Source organism: Passer montanus, unplaced genomic scaffold, assembly GCF_014805655.1.
Source record: "Passer montanus isolate IOZ18808 unplaced genomic scaffold, ASM1480565v1 scaffold36, whole genome shotgun sequence".
NCBI lineage: Eukaryota > Metazoa > Chordata > Aves > Passeriformes > Passeridae > Passer > Passer montanus.
The window spans coordinates 4182966-4207507 of NW_024368374.1; the positions used below are offsets into that span (position 1 = coordinate 4182966).

General features: G+C 36.5%; 1 protein-coding gene across 1 annotated transcript in view; it reads right to left on the reverse strand.

Moving 5' to 3' along the window:
• The window catches only part of VWA8 (von Willebrand factor A domain containing 8), a 183111-nt gene that overhangs the window by 47749 nt on the left and 110820 nt on the right, over nt 1–24542 (reverse strand). The window contains exons 27-35 of the mRNA XM_039716669.1: nt 16263–16371; nt 15190–15328; nt 13267–13469; nt 6613–6729; nt 6083–6147; nt 5858–5983; nt 5118–5227; nt 2916–3070; nt 983–1184 (exon numbers count right to left, since the gene is read on the reverse strand). Of these exons, the coding sequence (XP_039572603.1) occupies nt 983–1184; nt 2916–3070; nt 5118–5227; nt 5858–5983; nt 6083–6147; nt 6613–6729; nt 13267–13469; nt 15190–15328; nt 16263–16371 (1226 nt within the window). The remainder of the gene's footprint in view (nt 1–982; nt 1185–2915; nt 3071–5117; nt 5228–5857; nt 5984–6082; nt 6148–6612; nt 6730–13266; nt 13470–15189; nt 15329–16262; nt 16372–24542) is intronic.

The following is a 24542-nucleotide window of genomic DNA, read 5'->3' on the forward strand; positions in this document are numbered from 1 at the left end:
CACAAATGCTGTTATTAGTACTAATTGGTGTGTTTTCAGTTATTGGCTGAAGAAGCTTAAATTATAATGATGACAGAAAGCTTGGCATGGCAGCACAAAAATGTCCAAAGATCTGTAGTCTAAACCTGCTTTATTAGTGTCAAAAGGAAGGATGGTTTTGCTGCATGTGAATGTTGTTCATGCAACATTCTCTTGGACAGGAGAAGAACTAAATAGTCTGGGTCTCTTCAGTTTGGAGAGAAGGCAGGAGTGACTGAAGTTTGCCTAGTCATGAAGGTGATGGTTAAGGTGAATGCAGAACTGTTACTCACTGAAGCCTGCAATGCTAGAATAAGAGGCACCTGATAAACCTGGTAAGAGATCAGTTGATCACAAAAAAATCATGAACTTGTGAGTTTGCTGTGCAGATGCACAGCTTCAAAGAGGCACCAGATAAACTTGTGGAAAAGAGGTCCATAAAAGGAGATTTAAAGCCTGAAGCAGAGATGTCTTCTGCAACGTCCCCAGAAAAAGAAGTGAAAATGTTGAGAAAGTATAAAGAGAAAGACAACGAAGTAGACAGGCTCACATACATTCCCAAAATAACCTCTCCTATTGTCCCTACTGGGGATAGAACTCTGAGTTAGTCATACAACAAGTCTATCGCTGCATCTCTGTGTGATGCTGAGCAGAAGCTAGAAATACTGGTGAAGGCCAATTGCTGAACTGGAATGATTATCTTCTATTACTGGGTTTCTTCTGCAGACAGAGGGAAATCCCATCTACTGAGATATCCGCAGTGTAGACACCCTGTTAGCTCCTCAGAAGTATAATTCAGCATGCTAATAAGATTCAAATTAATTTTAAAACTAAGTGCAGCTACAGTCCTTCTCAAATGCTTGCTCTGTGACTATTTAAGAGCATTCTGGAAAAATTAATGAGTGATAGCAGATTACAAAACAAAAAAGAAGTGTGTTGCAGCACAGGTATATGAACCTCTTACCTTTTGGGTAAATGTCTTTCAGAGGCACATCTCCAGGTGCTAAAATTCGGACTATTTGATTAGAAGCCAATAAAGTAACACAATTGGTTTGTTTTGCAGCTCCTGTTTTCCTCTGGGCTCCATAATAAAGTGGATCAGAAGGGGAAGCACGTTTGTGACTCAGAGAGGAGTTTCTCTTCCAGCTATACACTTCACTGGGAGACTGCAAAAGAGGAATTATCTACTGTAGAAAATATTCCTATTATTAAATCTAAGAACAAACACTGATAAGATACACTTCTTATTTAATTTCAAATCAAATGTAGCTATTGTGGTTACTTCTTATGCTACCACATGACAAGGAATGACCTGGATTATTTTGTCATCATAAACTCCTACAGGGGTGAAAACCAACAAATCATCTACATGAGTTTTAGGCGTCGAGATGCTCTGAAGATCTGCAGTTAAATTTACTTTTTTTTTTTCCAAAAGAACCAGGAACAAAAAGTATTGAAATAACCTGATTTGGAATAAAACTATGTAAAAAACTGTTAGGTTTCCACTAATATAGATAAATGCAAATAGACATTCCATTAATTAATTCAAAGATAAGCAATAAGACTGAGACTTAGCTCCAGTTTCAGAGATTTAAGTGTAGGTCTCTACATGAAAGCCCGTGGCTTAATCTCCCACTATGGCTGCAAGAGCCTGGCAAAAAAATCATCTCAAAGGTCTCAGTGTTCGGTCAACTGAGCACTGCTATTACAAATAAGAGCTCAGATACCTTGTTCATATGAAACACCTACACCACCAGCACTAAACACTGAATCTGAAGTTTTACCCCATCATTCTTACATCAACCCTTAGCATTCCCTCTCTTAAATTCACAGATATCTAAAACTATGTATGAGGAACGATGGTACCTCATTCTAAATCAGGCAAAGCTAAAAATGCTTCACCACCTGCACTGGTGTGTTAGTATTGAAGTGTGCAGCTTCTTTAGTACTCCCTCCTCTAGACCACCTCCCTTTTCCAGCAATAAATTCCCATCTACTGTAAGTAATATGAAAAGCTTGAATAAACTATCTGATAATATAAAACCAAATGAAGGAGAACTCAAAAGCTAATTGCGAAGACTGTCTTACTGACAAAAACATATTTTTGAATCATTTTGGATTGCAAAGAGTTTTCTTCTGTCATTTGGTAACATGTCTGTTACCAGTTACGTTTTCTAATTTGCCCCAATTTATCACATAAACATGACATACAATTATTTATTCCATAATCACTAGCCTTTTTACATACCATTAGGTGGCAAATATAAAAAAAAGTCCAAAGAATTAAACACACAGCTTGTATTTTCCCTGTGTTTGCCTTTACTCTTTGCAACAGCCCTAATCATTAGACTGCTGAGTTTCACTTTCTTTTCTGGTCCTTTTTTAACTGTGTCATGGCAGTGAGCACACTTACATGTAGTATTTACACACAGCTACATTATTCAGAAGTGGAGGGGCTTTATAGTTTTGCTATAATTTTCTGTATTGTTTTTTTCTTTTTTCTTGATCTATTCTTGCTACCTGCTGCACACTGGGCATGAAGTTCACACTGAACAGTTCAAAATCATATTGATATCTTTTTTCTCAGAGGTTATGCTTAATTAAAAAATGGCAAAAACCACATAATTTAGAAAATATTACTCTAGCCAGCACTGTTCAGAGCTTACAGAAAATGTATTTTGTCTGTGCTAGACATTGTATTGTCCCCTTTCTTATTACCTAAAAAACCACCTACATCCCTCTAGATTAAACTACTATAACCAATGGTGTACACTACATGATTTTGTCCCTTGCTGTCATTCTCTACTTTTTCCTAATCATTTGGAAACAGGTGCTTAACAGGTTACAGAATAAATGAGACAAAATTATTTCATTGTACAATAATGCTGAGTATTTACCAAGAGGTCTGGGAAACCAATGACAACAGTAGCATAATTATGCTCATCTGAGAAGATCCTGTTGGGAGAGCTGATCTTTTGTCCCACAGCTGCACTGAGGTTTTCTGAAGATAGCTGGTCAGTTGAAACTGCATGAGGCACACACAGTTCTGACACTAAACAGGAAAAAATGTCATTAAACAAAATGAATGTCATTAAATCCAGATGTGCAATGGAAACAATATTAACTGTAAGAGTGCTGAGCACTGAACATTGGCTATTACTTTGAGCATAAAATTACTAAAAAAGCAGAAGATCTGATTATACTATACTATAACACAGAGGAGAAGGAAGTAATCCTATTTTTGTAAAGTCAAGTACTTAAAAATCAGGAAATCAGCTTTATCGTTGCTTATACCATTTAATTTTGCCCTCTACTGTACAAATTAAGCAGGAAGCCCATGGAATAGAACAGAACAGCATGTGATCTCATTGAAAATTGTTATAATGTAAATGCACCAGGAGGCAAACCATAGGTTTACACAGGTAAGTGTCAATGTGACATTTCTGGGTGACTCTCTTGCTGTCTTTGTAATTTAAATAATGTTGTTTGTAATGCATCTTTGTTAAATAATAGTCTTTTTTGCTTTGTCTTTAAGCTAAGAAAAACTGAATTTTATTCTGTGTATCTGTGAGAGCCCTTAACCTTGCCTCAATTACCAACACAGTCCAACAGAACTTGCTATCTTTAGTTCTGCACTGTTTCCAATTCGATGGGCACAAGACTATCTTGTTTACATGGCAGTGGGAGAAAATCTTTCCTCCCTCAAAGGATAAATGGTCTGGGTCAACATTAAACCTACATTGGTCTACCTTTTTTAGTTCTCATGCCACAGATTCTGCCTCAAAGAACAAGAACAGGCTGAAGATGTTACAACTAGGGTTCGCTGGATGATTTGGAAAAAGGTGGACACACAATATGATAACATTTGAGATTGGAAGAGAAGAAACAAGATAACAAAGGATTAAAATAGCACAGAAAGCATGCAGCAATAAACTGCCCACAAATAGTCTGAGACTGGAAATTATAATAACATTTCTATCCATCTGAGGAATGATACTCCAGAATGGTTTCTAAATAAGGCAGTAAGAGGAAGGAAACCACTGTACTCTGATAGGTCTTGATAAGTTGGTAGAGTAAACTGTACAAGAGTTAAAAAGGATTCTGGATATTTAGGATATGGTTAGTTTTTGGTATCCACCTGGTGGCTGTTTATGTAAATGAAGCCTTTTTATTTGTCAATAAACATTTGTTTGTACCATGTTTATACTGTGTTAATCTCATTTTTCTTATTTATGCTAGTCACAAAGAACAAGAACAAAACTTGTTCCTTCTTTAAGAGATATAAAGTGGTTTCTCTGTTTGTTTCCTGTCTCTCTGGTATATAACTACCAAAACCTATGAACTGTTAGGTGGGATGCACGTGTACTTGCAGTCTTATTAAACCAAGTACGCTAAAGATTTTGTGCACCGTGATCAAATGTTCAGGGTTGAAAATGTTATCAGATTTGAAGATAGACAGATCTTACCAGGCAGAATTATGACCACTGCAGATTTCTGCCTTACTGTGTAACTAAGACATGCCCCAATGCTTAGCACCATCTGGGAATTTTACTGATCAAATTCCCCATATCTTTTAACACAGGTGTGATGGCCCCAATACCCTCCTGCATACTATCAACAGAACTACAGAAACTGTGACTTCTGCCCTGTTTTAACAATAGATGGTTTGTATTTTTCTAAGGGTTGGGAAATGTTTTCTACATCATCTGAGTGCGAGCAACAGATCTGCAACAGTCTACAGCCTGGAATCATTAGTATATTTGTTCCCTTCCATTCCTGTTCTAATACCTGCCTAGTCATCTTCCTTTTCTATTCTATGTGCTTGTCTGTTGCTGAAAGTCCATGACTGAGGGTCTTGAATGCTCGAATGAAACAAAAATGCTATATTCAAACCACTTGAAGTTTGAGCATGAAATGTGCCATGCCTTGAGAAAAGTTGTTATTATTTTATTATTAACCAAACATGATAAGGTGGCAAAAACAGAATAAGAGAAATGGTTACCCAGACCTTTAAAGAGTCTTGTTTATGCAGCTGCAAACAGAAATGACAAAAAGAACAACAACAAAAAAAAGGAACTAGCCAAGCTTGCATTTAGTACCTGTTGTTAAGCCAAATCCTTTGTCAGCTGGCTCTTCACTCAATGCATGCAGCTGGCAAACTTCACTGCCTTGAGCTTCCATATGGGCATGCTTGGTTAAAAGAAATTTCCTGTAAAAGATACACATTTATAATAATTCCTGATTAAACCTGTCACTCTAAACAAGGACTTCTATCTTCTGAAACAGTGAAAACATTCTACATTTATATAAACAAGGTTATCAACACCTTTTGCTAAAACTAAATATAATTTCCCAAACATCTGTGAGATAGGAAAGAGTAGGCCAGCAAATGGCAGATTTGTCTTCTGGTAACTATTTATACACTTTCATTTGCTGTGCATTTATAAAAATGAGACAGCAGAATGACATTTCTTTCATGTGACCATGAAAGTAAAGGAAGCAGGTGCTAACTCTGGACTACATGTCTGTATTTCCAGAGATAGGTCCACCAACATTCTCATTTTTAAAGATCAATGTCACCTTAGTAAAATTAATATTAAACACATATGATCAAAGCTAGTTTAGACTTTCAGAGGCTGGAATAGCCTCTTCCTTTCCTACTCTAAAAGTCTACTTCCATTTTCACCACAGCAAATCTGCATCTTAAACACCCATTTTTTAAATCCAGCCAGTTTCACAAACAGAAAAAAAACAAGTTTGAGACCAGGAGTGAAACTCCTGAACACAAATGAGACACAAACAAGAAATAATGCCATTGAGAAAACTAGCCTGAACTAACTTATTTGTTTCGTTTTCCACCAAGAGCCACCGGTCTTCCGCCACCAGAAAAACAGATTTCAGACTGATTGGAAGTGAGATGGTGTGAGTTTGACCCTCCAGTACATCCAGTACAATAAGGTGGTTTCTGTAAAATTGGAAGCCAAGAAAAGAATAATCAGATAGGGATATATACAAGGAGATCTGATTTAAATCAATTTAATATAAGGGTAGAATTTACTCTTACCCTGTTTCTTTGTAGAACACCAGCCAGTTTTTGTGTGAAAACTCTCGGCACATTTTGTAGTTGCTCTGTATAAACATACATCATAGGAATATCGGTGTTTGTTAGATGTGTCCCAGTGAGTTTCCCTGACTCCTCTGGAAGTGTAATAGTTTTTGTTTTTTTCCTTTATTTAGAAGAATCCACAGCTTTAATTATCTCTCAAAACGCTATCTAGCTTGCCTTGCTCCTAGTCATAAATTGCATCATAACTGCATTCATTATTTTGGACACAATTAATTGTAACAAAATGTTCCATTATTTCCAGTTCTAGCCCTAAAAAGGGATATTTTAAAGACACATCTTCAGAAAATTTATTTCTATTCCATAACAATGCTATTTTATGTGTAAGACATTTAAACATACATAAGAGTAAACAATTAAATAAATGCTTAGGCTGTAAAACCAGGAAAAGCTTAATGATACTGCTTTTCCAATACTGACATTTGCTTTCAAAAAAACTTAGTATAATAGGGGCAGGTGCTATTCCTCACCTTCTCTTCCTTGTTGCTCCACCAAGATGTCCTCTTAGGAGAGTCTTGAGCATCTGGTGAGAGCAGAAGTCGGCGAAGGGCACCATTGTTTGTATCCAGTAACAACACAACATTGCTCTGTAAATGAAAAGCAGATCCATGTACACCTCAAGCTTGTTTAAGAGACTACAACAAATCTATCTGAAGCACTTTTGCAATTTGAGCCACTTATGAGATTTTGATAAGATGACTTAGATTTTGTTGTAAAACGATTTTTTGCAAGCTGGATTTTCTTGGTTCATTTCAAAGTTCATAGAGAAACTGAAGAGATTAAGTACATGCAAGAGCTGGAATGATATTACAGTTTTTCCGCAGAATTTTATCTATACATCTATCATTCACTTCTACATAACATCAAGGAACCGGATTAGTATGGCTTACATGTAGCTACAGCTACGGATGCAGATACAGATGCGAGAAATACCAATTAGTTCTGTCAAGTCACCAAAATACTTAATTTCAGTTTTTATATTTTCTCACAAATTTTCTGTTGTACCTATTGCTTAAGACCCATTGAAGGTGACAAACTGGTGAAAGAAGAAATGGCTTAGTACTTTCTCTCCAAGTTCATACTTCTGATACTGTGGAGCCTGTGGATATTAAATATCCCAGGGTGCGACAACCCTTTTGTGACCTGCACTCTCTGACAGCTTATAGTGTCAGAGGTAGGACAACTGTTGGAGGACAGCAGGATGACTCAAAAGGATGGAGACCAGAAGCAGATGGGATGGTGCAAATCTCCACCACATGAAAAAATGATGTGCTAAATTTGGAACTTCAGCTTTCTCATTTGTTACTTGATGCCCAAGCGTCAACACATGTTATCAAATGATGGGGGCTTTTTAAACATTTCTTTTTGCAAAGTGCTATAGTTGCTCCTAATGTGATTAACTAAGAACTGAAGACAATAGTCATTCAGGGCCAACCTTAACTGCATCAAATGAAATTCAAAAGGTACAAAGGAATAAGTTAATTAAGCCTTGGGCTCAATTTTTTGTTTGCCATTCAAGGAAACATTCACTTCTGCAAGGACATTGGGTTCTGCAAGGACTTACTAAAAGTAAACTGCCTACGTACAACATGTGCAATAATGCACAATAGACGTTAAGGAAGTAAAACATAAATTCCCACGAATTCCCCTACATAAAACAAATACGAACAATCTGAGTCACAGCAGTCTTGTTCTTTTGGGTACTCTTCATACTTTCACTAGAAATATTTGTGAGAGTTAACTTTAATAATGACAGTAATTTGAAGCTAAATATGGTAAAGTATTTAAAATATTATCATGTTATTTGGAGCATTTGGGAATTTCAGTTCAAGTTCAATATTTCTAAAAAAAGAAGCTTGCTTATGTATTACAAACTAAAATTATAGAAATGTGATTCAGGGAAAAAATAGGACATTTGCTTTGGATTTTGATTTTCTGCCATATTTTATTTATACAATTCTGAAACAGCATTAGCCTTCCACGTGAGATAAAGAACACATATGAATCAATTACATTCTTCCACTTAGTGTCAAATTTATGAGAGCAGTTGGTAGTATAAAAAGCTTCCCTACTCCACCCCTTTTGATGTTAATGGTTTCCTTCTGCGCTAAGTGACTGATGCATATTCTGTCTGTGTTTAAGAATAGATTTTTGCGTCACTTGTGAACACATCCAGGAGCAGCTCTGGCAACTCTTCAAGTGGGCTGGGAGAAGAAGTTGGTGTGCAATTCCGCTCTGTTTGTTCTTGACTGGGAGAAAAGTAACCTTTGGGCGACCTCCTGACCCCAGTGTCTGGAATTCCAAACTCTGGACAGATGCAATAACCAATCTTGTGAAGTGGTGTGCCTTTATTTTTAGTTACTGCAAAGTTTCCCTTTCCTTACTGCTGTTTTTATTTTAGCCAGCATTTTCCTCTAAAAAATTCTTAACCAAACAGGACTGTGACTTCATTTTGCTGGTATGGGAAGTTATTCCTTATGGTTTTGCAGACAGAGGGGAGCTTGGGGAAGTTTCAGAGTGGGACAGTGCAAATAACTCAGTTTAACATTCTTGTTATCTTCTCCCCAAACTCACTGTCAGTTTTGATCTGTTCTGCCCTCAATGCTCATGTCCTCAGCAAGCAAGTTTGCATACATAGTCTGCTTTAGACTGAGGCTGATCCTTAGCTTGACAGGGCAATCATATATCCTATGGCCTCCTGTCCCACCTTTTCTATTAGAGCTACTCAAGGTTCCCTTGAGTGATAGAAACATTACAACCCTGACACTGTAAATAATAGGAAAAGATACAAATATTAACACACTCTTCACAGGTTCAATTGGAGAAAGTCTGTGCAAAAATTTATGGCTTGGGGCTCAAACCATCACATCTTCGGAGTTAGGGAAATGTTTGCAAATAGATTACTGGTGTTCTAATTAATGCAAGTGGTGTCTTGCAGATGATTTAGGAGACTGTATTCAAGATTTCAGTGAACTGAGAACAATGAGTAGTGGTATAAGCTTTCTTTGTGCTTATGGAAAATGAGCCTTCTCCCATTTTACAGAACATGCACACATTTCTATATAAGCAGACCTTTTCTATACGGTGTACTCATAGGAAAGGAAAGTCTTATATAATATATAAAAAAACCCCTAATTTTTTAAGAAAATAAGAAAATACACCCTTTGTTCTGAAGACATACATCAGAATATCATAGGGACTAGAGGTCACAGAAGTTACTGTGCTACTGGTACTTTCCTATTCACAAGCACAAGATCCTCACTTGTGCTACAGGCCAGATTACAAACTGTTAAAAGAAGTCTTCTTTTAAAAAATGGTTGCCATCTCCTACATGCGGCAATTGAGGTGGATCTCTGTGTCAGTTTCTGTGCTGCAGACTCTCTCACTCCCTTGTTATCAGAGAGCTTTGACACAACTGTAGCAGCACGTGGGACAGGGAAAAGCATTTCCTTCCCCCCCACCCCACTTCCTGACCAGGAAAGATAAAAGTAGAGTTAAAGGATGCCAGCAGGGACAGCAGCCTGTACAAAGCCTGTTGTGCTCCCTGAGGTAGCCTGTAGGTTACTCAGTTTGTCCAGTTGTAGCCTTTCAACACAGTAAAATGCTTGTAAAAAATCCTGGAAGTGTGCTTTTAATTTATGAGCAAATCCATTCTCCATGTGCAGTTTGCTCCTACAACCCCATATAAAATCATGCATAAAAGTTATCAAAACTCTTTTCTGTCTGTACTTGTTCTCATTCTGAGCAGTAGATGTGAGAGATGCAGAAAGAAAAGTGCATACGGAAGGCACAAAGCTCTAGCAGGAAATAAGAGCAGGTCCTGAAGTATTTGTGGGGAGGACAGATAGCAGAGGAATTGCTACTTTGAAAAGATGAATGCAATTCCCATCTTACAAAGTTACTTGAGATTTCTGCAGAGTCCTTTCAAAGTCTATGAATTTAGTCTGAACAAGAAGATAGACTCAAAACTGCTTGCACTCACTGAGACCAATGGCCACCATGAGGAATAAAATCATCTACCCTTTCTTCCAAGCAGATGTAAATGTGGCTTAAAATCAGATAAATCTCCCACTTGTGCCATTAAGTTAAATCCCTGAGGAGTTTACTTTCAGTAAATTTTTATTTAAAAGGACAGGAAGAAATAGTGATTTTTCATTTTATTTCACTGGAGGGCTCTACTGAATCTAGATAGATGTCATCTGGGAACAAGATAAAACCCACAAGCTTATTTGAAGAGCCACAATATAATAATTTCATCTTTTCCAATAAGGTTATCATCCATTTAAAATTGGTTTTTTTAATAACTTAGTCAGAAACATTAATCTCCAAAGACCTTTATTAAAAGAAAAAAATTGAAGAAGCTGCTTTTGGTATTGCCTAATTAATGAGTGATATTGATTATTATGAAATAGCAGCTGTCAAGTGGCCACTTTATTTAATAGTTGCAAGTTTTTTTTTTTACAAATATTGTTAATACTTCTTAGTCTTTTTGCAACTAAACACAGATGAATCTCTAAAGCATCAAATATGTTATTTATATTATTTGTTTTTCTTGTTTTTTTTTATGCACCCTGGTACAACTAGCTAACTCTTGTAGCCTTGCTCAAAATGCAGATGTGCCACTAATTTACTTTTCTTAACATGTGAATGCTGCAAGTTCTGAGTGTGTGCCTGCCAGTGATCTTAGTACACCCAAATGTAGGCACCTTGACTATATGTCAAGCCTCGTTCTGTAGCCAGTGGAAAGAGAGAGAAACTTCCAGAGGGCAATTAAACATGTTTTACTTGAGCTGAGAAGAAATGGTCTTCAGGTTACCCCTGTTCTCAATATACAGCAAATACAGAAGGTACTTGGATGATTGTCTTAGGCTATTTGCTTACTGGTAACATCAATAATAATGGATTAAATTTCATACACAGAACATCCACCTTATTTCACAGGTGCACAGAGCACATGATTTTTCCATGGCTCCATGGCAGGAAGAGTTAGGAATAAAACCTAAGCTCTGTGTGGAAAAATTACACTGCTCAAGAATCCCTCTTGTGATTCAGTGGGAGCTAGAGATCCCAACACTTGAACCCCAATACATGGAAGGATAGCAGTGGCTGTGAAGACTACAATGGCAGCACTTGTCTAACCTCTGTTTTTAATGCCTCACTTAAGAACCAATCCCAAATAAATTACCAATGGATATAAGCATGCAATATACAAGAGAATAATTTTCCTTCTTTTTTTGTTTTCCAAGTTGCTTGCTTAAGTTCTCAAGAAGTCTAAAATTATTTTTGAATGGTGTCCTAGGAACAGGACTTTTTTTGCAAACAAGTTTGTAATTAAATGAAACATATTTTCACAAGCAGTGAATAAGTTCTGCCCTTAATGGTAAAAATAGGTAAAAAGTTCTAATATAATGCAAAACATTCAGAATATTTTAATTCCGTATTATTTTCCAGTGTAAAACAGGCTTGTTTACAGGCTGTTTGCCAAGTGCAAGTGCTGAAACTGGCAATATTTAAGCTTTGTTAGAGAAAAACATAGGTTATAGCATGTTGAAGTAAATTGGAAAGGGAAACTGAACTTCCACAGTCTCTCTATGTCACAAATTTTATTTCAGAGTCTGAAAAATGTATCTATCATACCATTGCTAAAAGGTATATTCCATGACGACAGCCAAAACCAGACTCTGAGATAACTACCTAAAGCTTCATGAAAGAACCTTCATTTCTGACACCAGATGTTTGGTAAAAAACAAAATGGTAGGAATTTTTCAGATTTGGAATGCAAAGAATATTGCTGGCTTTATGTTAAAAAGTGTGAGACATTCTAAACATTCTTACATACAAGACAGACTGCCATCTGTTTTAGTTTCCTGCATCAACTTCTCCAAAGGAAGCCAAGAATTATTTAGAACCAAAAAAATGTGCTATGTGCACCTCAAAATAGCCCAAATGGTATTTCTATAGCTGGTCAACAAGCAGGTAACCTCAGAATCAGATTGTTTCTAGTTTGCATTGGAAAGTATCCAATAGGCACCTGCACCTGCATAGGCAGTTCTACCAAAGGCAGAAGAATTGTGTTTCTCATAAGGCACTGAGCTTAACAGCAGCATCTGACACCACAAAGTGGCAGCAACACTTGACAAATATTCCTGGAACAACAGCATTGCAGAAACACTAGAAATGTCTGAAAACTATTAACACCCCAACTCAACGTAGGAAAAGTTCTTCTAGGTTGAAGTCTCTCACTTACTGAAACTGTGACAGAAGAAATTCAAAGAAAGGGAAAAAAAGCCAGCAATAATGACCGATTTAATGCCCATGTCAAACCACATTGAGTGCTAGGTAGCCCAATAAACTATTTTTAATGTTAAAAAAATGAACAGCAGCAGCAGGTATATACTGTTGCCTCTTCCCACTCCTGGGCAAAGAAATCTTGAATTGGAAATGTTACTATCAGCTCACAGATAGTGAGGGAAAGTGCAAAGTATGCAATAGTTGCCTTTACAAAAGCATTTGAGTCAAACCAACACTGAAATTGTTAGTGCTTCTCAATTTGCATTGCGTATGTCAAGGCTTACTTAATCTTCCTTCTAGTCTCAACACTTCACAGGTTAGAGGAGAAGAAATACAAGGATTCACAAAACAAATACGGAGCAAACGCAAGCAACATTTTACCTGGTGACTCAGAAAATGTCTCTTTTACATACTAGTTGAAAAGTAAAAGTGGGACAAGATTGGGGCAGAACTTAAGTTCACATAAAACACTTTATGTGAACTTAAGTTCTTTGCAGACATATGCTCTTTGACTGAGACTCCTGAACTTGACCCACTCTCCCCCTTTCTCCTCTAAGCCCAGTCTCCCTCTATCTTCTCTGTTAAGAGAAAATAAGCAGATAGAACTCAGCTTCAATGGAAAAGAACTTTGTCCAGCTAAAGCATGCAAGAGGAAAATCTCCATTTAAAAACTAAAGCTGAAGGTAACTCTTAAGCTACAAGTACAGTAAAAGAGAAAACATTCAGCAGGAGATAGCCTTGTCCAGTCTATAGAGGTGGAGTCCCCAGTGACATACCCTCATGGTACTACTTTGCTCATGACTAAGCATTTAGCTGAAATTTAATTTTTTTACCTCCTCTTCATGTAGAACCACTTGACCTTTAAGTGGATTTCCCAGTGGTGCTGCAGTCACAAAAGGTTGCCAGACACTTCCAACTGTTCTTGGGAAGAGGTCATAAAGATCCACGAAGTATCCAGTCTTACCAGTAATGTTCATGAAGTACAAGGAAACAGGATTGCATGTAGTAACATAAAGAACATTTTTATGTTCTTCTTCTGAAATAAGAAAACAAAATAGTGAAAAGCTACTAACATTGTGCATTTCTCTTCTGGAAATAGATACGTCATAAACTTGGCAGAAGATACAGCAAAAAGTACTGAAAAATTACCACTGTTGACAAGGGAGATAAAGAGAAATGATCTCTTGATATTAACTAAATGTTAACAGGCAGAACCTTGCCATGACACTATTAACTCTAAACAAGTAGTCCAAGATACATTTGTGTAGACATGACTGCAGTGTCTGCCAGCTGCTAGTATGTTCCTCTGATTTTGCTGGTTTATAATCTTGTTTCTTCTTCTTTCTCTATCTTATCCTCCCTTTAAATTCATGTATTTAATAATTAAGCATAGTACATTGCACCAACATTGTACAGAACTTTTCACATAAACCACCTTCCTGAATAATTTCAGACAACTCTTGAAACCAATAAAAGCTACCTAATTTCTGTTTTTCTTCCATGAATGTCTGCTAATGTATTTGTAAATTGGACTGCAAGTAGAAAGAGCCGCATTCCAGTATTGATCATTAAAGATGGGTATATAATACATAAAAATGTTTAGACTGATGCCTTGGAATGGCTACCTAGAACAGAGGCTAGACAGAGTTAGAGAATAAAGCAGGTATTTATTAAAGGCCTTTAACATATACACCTTGGGCAGTGCAAAAGCCTTGCAGAGGCTACACCCAAGATGGACAATGGTCACGAATTTTTCAGGCAGATATGCTTCGTCTATTTGCACATTAGAGGTTAATTGTCCAGTTACAGCTTCAGGGAATGAAGTCATATTCCCCCAGTTTGCTCCCTGCCATACACTTTTATTTATACTTTTCAGGTCCTGAGGCTGTGAGGGCGGCCTTGGTTCTCAGGCCTGGAAGGATTGTTTTGTCTGACCAAAATGGAAGAGAGCTTACTAACACTCTGTACAGAGTTCACAGTTATACACTAATGCAGTACAGGATCTGAAAAATATAAAAGCTAAAAACTTAAGGCATCAAGACATGCTTAACGATGAACCCTAAAAACATTTATGAATATGCCCACTGGCGCAATTCCCTCTGGGACATAAGCTGTAGAGGTAACTAAGGCAGGTTTGGTCCATTGAGATAGAATCAGTATGAGCACAGAGGAAAAAACACAGCACTCTCCTAGTTAAAACATTTCTGTTAAAACTGAATTGAGAGACGAAAAGTCAAAGAATTGTTTTTGTCAAGTAATGCAGTGTTGAGCACACAAATTTAACAAACTTGCAATTTTGTGGCTGTGTTCTACTTTAATTACATATCTTTCTCTTAGTTTGAGAAAGATGCATATCCTTACAATGACCACATGACTCAGTGAAATTATGCACCAATTTCAGATGATTATTTTTGTATTTCACCTACTATTTAAGAAAAAAAGTGGAAAAAGGTAAGTTATTATTCCTATAGTTCACTCCTATACTCTATATTTTTAATTCTCATATTACAATTCCTAGTATTATTCCTATATTCTACTGCAAGCATATCTAGCAATATACACTACTGAAACGCACTGGAGTTGTTACTGCACCTGAAATCCCTCATATTGCTCTTTTATATTCTGCCACTGACTATTGGCACACACTTAAGAAGTCAACAGCCCAGTCCTTCCTCTAGGAAGGACATCTCCAGGACATCTCACCTCTTTGTAACATTGCTGATCATTACAAAGGTCAGTAGCTTTTCTTACTGTACCTTTTGTTACTGTGACATCGCAAACTATGTTAATTTCATCTAAAGGCAGTGTCCAAAAAGCAAGTTCTTCTGTGAAACTGATGGACCTGGCTTCATGTCGTTCCAGTGGAAAGCCTTGAATATTTAAGTGCACAGGGCCCTAAAACAAATAATAATTATGAGGGCTTCCTAAAATATTCCACTCACCATTCTTTATGAAAATACAAAAGTCTTCTTAATGCTGTAATACTATTAACAATACAAAAATCCAGTAAATAATTTTATATTTATTACTAAACAAATTAAAGGGAAAAGGAAATGCCCTTTATATAAACTCTCTGAATGTCCACACTATCATTTCCTTTACGGTATAAAAACCTCATGCCTTTCTTTAGTCTTTTTGTGGTTTGGAACCATTATCACTTAGTAGCACAAGAAGATATCATGTACCAATGAAACACAGTTTATAGAAGGAAAATACCAAAATATTTCTGTTTCAAAGAAATTATATGACAATTTCTTATTATATAAAGTTTAAATCTCACCCATACACATTAGAAGTACAGGTTTTTCCTTACTCACTGGAGTAATAATTTGTGAAGTTAAGCCAAGAATTCAGAGCTGAAAAGGACTTAGAAACTTTGGCTGCAGATCAAATTGTACCAAAGGTTCAGATTCAAACTTGCCAGTGCCAAAGACCTGTAAGACTTCAGCTGCAGGCAAAATAGAAACAAAGCAGCTTCCTTTTCACTCACTGATCTTAGCCAAAAATTGAAATCTGGGGCCTGGAACTGGCCATCCCCAAACATTCCAGACAGCTACAAAGTTTCTTCAGATAAGGTATTTTCAATATCCTTATAAATACTTCTTTTCAAGAACTTCTGGCCAAACTTACTGGTTTTCAAGGACATCTTACACTGTGACATATGAAAATGGTAATTTTTCTAGTCAGTGTAAAAACTCCAAAAACAAGCGACAAAGACCACGCCTTGTACACTCTTTTTCCTGAATAAATTAATTACATTTTAGACTTGTCACAACCCAATAAATAAAACCACTATTATATGAATAAAAAAATAATTTAGAAGACAAACCTTTACATCTATTTTTTGAGTTTCTGATGGACACAGCATTTTCTTTTGTGCATTTCCTGGCTGATCGACCTTCCAGTAGCCCATAAACTTATGATCTGGTAATGGCAGTCTGTCAAATAATGTAGGAACAAATGAATTTTTATGTTTATTAATCAGTAAGTGATATGGACTAAATAATTTAGACAACTGCAGTTTTCCAACAAAATATATCTGACAACTCTCCTGCAGAAAGTGTTTCCTTGCTAAAATATTTCATTCCTTTTTACATTTTAAATCACAAAAATTTTAGCCTTCTGGACTACTAATACAGACTCAATCTAAGCAGTATCATAAAAGAAGCAGCAATGTATATAATATGGCCTCAAAAGGAAAAGTTTTCCATTCTGAAATATATAAGATATATCCAAACCATCTCTTGCTTTGCTTTATCTGGATCAGGCTGTGCCAGCACCCCTTAAAGAACTCCAGTCAGTAGCTCACTCTTCTAAAAGACCAGCAGAAAAAGCACAGTAAACTCTGTGGATCATTAACCATGAAAGTTGCAAATTATTTCTGTTTATTTTACCACTGCTCAGATGAAAAAAGGCAAAGGAATAGAGACATGAGACTATCCCATTGCCTTCTGGCCAGTACAATCTACAGAAAGGATAGGGACATCTTCAAAAGCCACATTTACTTGCCTTGGTCTAATTTCCTCATTTCTGTATCTTTTATCTAAGGAAGAAATATGTGGACCACAGCAAAACTCATTTATACAGGAAAAGAAAATGCTGATGCGTGACAATGTAGCATCACAGCAAAATACAGGCAGTGCAATTTTTCTTTCTTTCCTATGAAGTGATTTACAGCCATTAAAAGCAGTTTGACTTCATTAATTGGCACAGATACCTTCAAGCTAATGAACTCATAGCTTTTGGCTTCTTGTTTTGGGGATCAGTCGCTCCTAAAGAGACCTCCTACCAAAACAGCATTCTGTGTTACATGCTGTTGCACATTATTGCACAGCTACAGGACTTGGCAAGAGAATAGAAGACATTCCTTCTCCCAGTTTCTATAAATATCTTCAAAGTCTATTTTAAGGAAGTTCTCTTAGACTGTTTGTTAAAAGTAACTGCTTGGTCTCTTCTGTCCTATCTGATGATGCTTATTCCTACTGTTACAATTATTTTCCCTCTCCTCACCAGCCAACCTGGCACTTTTAGATATTAGAGGATTGTTTAATTTCTTCTCTATATTAATTTAAGAATAAGAAGGGATCCCAAATTAAAAAAAAAAATTAAAATATCACTTGGACTATATATAAAACTTAGAGAATTTTACTTTTATTTTTCCCCTAAGAACTTATGGAAAAAATCAGGGGTTGAACACCAATATCCCTGAATTTTTGCTACTCATTCAGGAAAGATGTCTTAACATTTCCTAATGATATATTGATACCAAACCTCAAGCAGCCAGAAGCCAGAAGTTGCAGGCATTCACTCAGCCTCCATCACCATTCTGTGTCTGGACCATCTGCCAAGGCAGTCAGACAGCCAAAGACACTGTTTTGTAAACAGAAAATGGTTTGGATGCTATTGATCATCGGTGCTCACAGATAAATAAATGGCCAGCTGCCAGCAATGTGCCATTGGGGCATGTAATGAGGAAAGAGTATCTCATTAATTCACTCTCTTAGTCAAAGAACCAGGAGAATTTTCATAGCCTATTTGTTGCCTCACTAAAAATATCAATAGTTATCTGCGTTTGCAGAGTGATTAATTTTGCATTTTTCCTCACTTCATTCTGCATTTTTCCATTCTTACACCTAGATAGCATAGTCAAAATTCTCTTCTTCCCAAATGAAGAAGAAAAATTAAGCCAGATTAAAAAGAAAACAAAAGCAAAAACCTCCAAGTATATGGGGTTGTGTTTTTACATAGCAAATTACAACACTCAACACCATTAGGAAAAAACACTAATGATGCAGTATTTCAACATATACAAAATTCTTAGATACATTTATTCATGCAACCAGAAAAACAGGGAAATGGTCAAGCCACTAGACTAAATAGACAGATATCTATTTAGATATCTATGAAATAGAATTTTACTTCAGGCTTCCATTTGGGTTTCTAAATGGTTTGTTGGCAAAGCATTGTTTATGTCTTGAGCCACAAGCTGTCTTGTGTGCAAAAAAACCCTGGAGACTTCTTTTCATTCTATGACTCTGAGTAGCATAATCTTTGATATGCCTATAATCAGCAAGAGTTGTTTCCCATTAGCTCAGTGGAACATCAGCTTTCACAAGGATTTGGACTTAAGTTTTAATTCCTTACACATTACTCCCATGGACAACATCCTAGAAATCAAGAATTTACTAATGATCATGAATAGCTATTAAAATTTGAAACAAAACATATGTTAATAACCACCTCTAACCAAATATCCTGCTTTTTATAGCAACAGAATTATAGATTACATTCCCAAATAAACATTTCCACTCTGTTTCAGCTTTCTGGAGATTTTCTTTGCTAATAGTTCCTCTCTTCCCTCAGGAAAACTGATTTCTACTTTCACCTAGATTTTTGAGGTTTTGTTCTCTTCCCTGTTTCTGAATGATTTAGTTTCTCTGAGGCAGCAGATCTAGTCATCATAAATAGCAAAGAGGAGGGAAATAGAGATCTGAATTTCAGAATAATACAGAAAGCAGAGTTCAAAATACAAAGTTCTTTGTCAAGAGTAATAGGGATCTCATTTTTCCAGAGCCTGACAATTTTTTTTCTTTTCTGTCCCACTGCTGTCTTACATAAATCTGGTCTAAGAAAGACTAAGAGTATTGAAGAAGCTGGTGGCATTAAGGTCTTACAATCAGTCTGCTGAATGAGTTTCAGGAGGGAGTGAGGGTGCAGAACAACATATCCACACTAAAAAGGTGTATACATCTTATCAGCCTTCCCCTAGTGAATACGTATGATACACATCAAAGTAAGGAAACTACCTTATTTTCCTAGGACTTATAATTATAATAAGCAAATTTTGAAAATAACTTGAAGTGACAGAACTAGTAAAACTTCACTGGATTCTCCTGCCACACTGCTATATTTCAAATTAATCAAATAGCATTTACATAAAAGGCAGATAGAAAACAATGGAAATGTCAACACTGGCAAAAATCTGTAAGGCAAAGAGATCTGATAGATATAAAAAGTGCAGTGGCTGAGTAGGAATGGTAATAAAGCTTCACTGGTCTGTCCAAGCTGGGGTGTACAGAGCAATCCATGGCTTTTGCCTTCATCAAAATCTGGAAAGGGTTTCTAGAACAGAAATGCTACAGGCAGACTGCATTAATCTTGTAAGAAATCCAAGATTTAAGAGCAATTTCTAAGGAATTATTCCTGATCAGTTCTTTGATTATGGACGTGTCAAAGCCTGTTGCTTAAGGAAAATTCAAAATTGTTTTTCTGTTTATTCACTCTTAATTTTAGATCCTGGTTTTCGACAAGATTACTGCTGTCCATGAAATCTGTATATAGGCAGGGTTCAGAAAAGTGATTGCACAAGACCTACAGTTGATGGGGCACTTCTACAAGAAATTACTGTTTAGCCTGAATTTCTGCATGCACAACCATCAAAGGGAAATTGATCTGTCAGAACATAATTCTCTTGTGCTGCTAGAACACTTTTCAAAGTGTCATCTATAGAACACAATTTCTTTCCATTTTATATTTTTGATTAAGAAAATAAATTTATTTCATGGTATTTAAAAAAATGATCAAACAACAAAAAACCTAAATCACCAAACAACCATGTTAAAAAGTCACAGAACCTGCTTTATAAAATTATTTGTTTAGCTTTCAGAGAACACACTACAAGATGGATATTAATGTTATAAAACTGCAGCTACACTGAAAGCAAATTCTTTACTGCCAGGCATCGTATTAGTACAGCTGTGGAGATGAACTATGACATACAACAAAGCTGCTTAAAATATGATCTTGTAAACCAGCTCAGTGCTGGCACAGAATGTATTATTCAAGGCCTCCAGTAACAGCCTGTGCTCCATCTAGCTGAAAAGATTTCCATCCCACGTAACCTTTTTGGACTTAAGTAAGATACAGCTTGAAATCAAGCAAATTCCTTGCCAACCAGTTCTCCATGATTTATCCAAACATATTTTGATTTGAAGACATGCAGTAGACATTCTGAAGTAGACATTCAGAACACTTGTATGTTTCCTGACAATTCCCCTTCCTCAGCTGGCCCTGCAACATGCAGGGTTGACAACAGATATGTATGATAGGAGACATATCCAATAATTACATACAGATTACCTGGGGGGAAAAAAAGCTACATGAAAGAACAGTCTCAAGAGAAAAACAAAGCTGTTAAAATGTACATATTTACATTACATACAAAAAACCCAGTTCATATAAAACAAATATTGAATGTAGAGGAAGCACCTGGAAGTGAATAGTGACAGGAGGAAAAATATGGAATGGCAATTTCATCAGGGATAAATGTCAGAATTAGGATTAAATGCTGTTTTACCTAGAAATTGCAGATGGTCTGAACTGTGTGCTGAAATGGCAGATTAACATGAATTTAGAAAAATATAACATAACAGATGTCAATGAGAAAAACAAAATGTAATTGTACACATAAAGAAAGATAATGTGTTAGTACCATGAATAATTAATTTTACCTATTACATCTTGGCAAACCATCATAGACAATCCATCTGCTTTACATACAATACCGATAAAAATTATAAACTAGTGGAGAGGTGGTACTAGGAGAGACAGTATTTTAACACCTGACAATACTGAACATTATTAGAATAATCATAGAATGATTATTCTACCTGGAAAAAAATGACAACTGAAGAAAGCAAAAAGACCAAGTAAAGCATTCCTTTATAGGTCTAATACATTATATTCATTTTGCTAATAAATAAATTAGCATCAAAAAATTAATTTCTCTCTTGAAAAAGCAACTACTGCAAGAATCAATCTGTAAATGGCCATTATAAAGCATCTAATCTTCCCTTCCAAGACTAGGTATATTAATTCCCGAATTTAATCTGAAATTCCCATAAGGGTCAAGGCAAGCATCTGTTCAATTTTTCCTGGATTTCAGCAATTTCAGCTGGATACATACCTAAATAATTCTTCTAGTGAGACCCTGTATTTTAGTGTGGTACTTGTGTCTCATGCTTTTTTTCCCTATATTTACAGCAGTTATGTTGCAGCAGCAATTTAAATGATTCTGATTTATGCAAGTTTTCTTTTCAATTCAGTAATAGGTGACAGACTTCTCCAAAGCTTATTAAAATAAGAATTCACAAATCGTTTGATCCAAGACATGCCAGAGAGCACCTGTGTAAAGGAGTCAGCATTTCACTATAACAATTTTCCTGCTCCAGAATCTCCTGGAAATGCTTCTGTATCACAAAATTTAATTGTACAGGATTTGTATTCTTATACAACAATTTTGCTGTTGTATGACTAACATCCTCAGAAAAATTGGTTTGCACTATTATCCCAGTTTTCATGTTACTTAATAGAATTGCTGAGCAATTTATTATGATAGCTAGAAAGTCTTAGAAGTCTACCAAAAAAAGACTGGGGCACAGAAGTCATCTGTGAGGATATGCTGTTGTTGCTGGAACAACATAGAAATCACACATAGAAATCACACCTTCAGATTGCCAGCTTGTGAGAGCCTAGAAGCAGGTAGGAAAACTAGCTTAAAACAGAAAGTGATATTGACATGTCATAAAACCAATCTGAAAAAACCTAACACAGTAAGAAAAATGTAAGTGTGAAGAAAGTTGATCACATAAAGTGAAGATGGGGTATGAAGATGGGAAGTGCTACGGAGGGTTTTGCAAAACGGATGTGGAGATTTATGTTTAGAAAACAGAGATGAGTTAAATATGGCATGAAATGCAAACATACTGGGCTTTTAAAATGTCAATACATTTCTATTCTGTATTCTCATACTACTGTACTTGGCTCCAGCAAAAATGAACTTGAGCAGTTTCACACCCAATACTTAACAATGGACACACATCAAGTGAAGAGAAGGAGCATTAAAGAAAAATAAAACCAGAGGCCTTAAAAACAGGGAAGATTGAGAGGTAACTTTCCAATGCTGAGGCTATTTAGAAACAAAACTGACTTGCCTTGGGAGGTTATAGAACTTCATCTCTTAAGGTCTTCAGGCATGAATCACGAAAAAAGTGAGATAAGGTTTTAGAATAACCTGCATCTTTACTGAATGAAGTGGGTCAGACTAGATTAACACCATTATCCTATTCTCAGATTCATGGGAAACAATAGAGAGGTCAGTACTCCAGTATCTTTTCTGCAGCAGTCCAGACAACATACACCCAATTACCTCAGTGTGTCTGTCCATCAAGGGAGATTGCAATATGGGCTGGAGCAGATTTGGAGAGATTATTTAGGCACAGGATCAACTGTGCCTAAACATGAAAGATGTCACTGTAATTCAAGGTGATCCACCTGTGGCTTACAAGATCCATAGGGGTGACAAGACTGTCTTAAAATGGAGGGGTAAGAACCTGAAATGCCAGCTGTAGTGGATGAGAGTGAGGGATTGAGACCAAGACAGGTAGGTTGGACAGATCATCAAAGCCAAGAGCTGAGCCCACCACAGTGAGATCTAAGAGAAAGTTGTTTTTATCAGCTGTGTGTGAACTGCTCCTGTAGTTTCTCCTCCCCTGGGCCTTCAGTGTACAAATTATGTGCTCACAGCTGCCTGTCTAGTGAAGTTTTTGATGAGAATCTTGTGAGGATCTTGTAAGCCTGTCATCCTTGGTGTAACCTGTCCTAGAAAACCTCAGTGATGAATTTAAAATTATCAGCTGATCATCTTTAATTCAATATAATTACATTTTTCTTTTATCTTCTCACTTCCAGAAGTCACTGCTCACTTTTAGAGCAGTCCCCAATTACAGCAATCTTACTGTTATGTTTCCTAAACCTCTGACTGTCTCATTACTAAAGAATGTTCTTCCACATCTAATACTTCTAAAATGATACAAAGACCAAATTTCTCAAAAACTATGACTAATTACTAATTGTAATTAGTTTAAATAGAAATCACCAAGTGATGTTCAGCAAAGAAATTATGGTAGGCGTTTCAACTGTGTTCTGTCAATTTGACAGACTTTGTCATTGCTCAAGTACTGTTTCCCCAGGCATGTAATAGTCCTGTCATCAAAATCAAAAAGTACACCACAGGCACTACTCTGCCAATCTTTTTTGATAATTATATATAGGATATTAGACATGATAACAGTGGTGCTGTAGCAGGAGAAACCTACACATGGACACTTAACACCAGAGAATGTGTAAGGCTGGAAAGGACCACAGTGGTCATCTGCTCCAACCTCCCTACTCAAGCAGGGTCACCCAGAACATGTGGCACAGGGTTGCATCCAAAGGTTCTTGAATATCTCCAAGAAGAGACACTCCACAACCTCTCTGGGCAATTTGTTCCAGTGCTCACTCACTCACATCAGAATCACCATCATGCCATAAAAATCAGTCCCTCCTTAGCAAATATAAAGTATGTATGTCATGTGACAAACTCACTTTTCCATATATCCATAAAGCTTTCTCTGTTTAAGGGAAATATTTGTTTCTTCATAAATAAATTACATATTAGAGCTCAAGACACAGTAAATTTTCTAATTGTTTTTTAATATGATCTACTTAACCCTGTTTTCTATGAGTTTTGGAAGAATGTATTACATTTGTTTCACAGAATCATGGAATAGTTTGAGTTGTAAAGGACCTTAACGATAATCTGGTTTCAATTCCCCCTGCCATGGGAAGAGACACCTTCCACTAGACCAGGTTGTTCAAAGCCCTGCCCAACACTTGCAGTGGCCTTGAACATTTGCAGGGAGAGCGCACCCACAACTTCTCTGAGTGACCTCTTCCAGTGTCTCACCAGACTCACAGTAAAGAATTTCTTCCTAATATCTGATCTAAACATACCCTCTTTCAGTTTAAAGCCATTCCCTCTTGTCCTGTCAATAAAGGCCCTTGTAAAAAGTATCTCTCCAGCTTTCTTTCTTCACAGTGTGGGGGATGGCTTGAAGGCGGGAGGGCATTACTACATAATGCAGCTGGTTTGATTCTAACCTCTGCAAAAGAAGTATATGGTGTTATATGTCAAGTAGTAATATAATTAAAGAATAACAGTGATTCACAGACACATACGAAAGTTATTCTTGGAGCTTACATACACTGCTCCATTCAGGAGAAATAC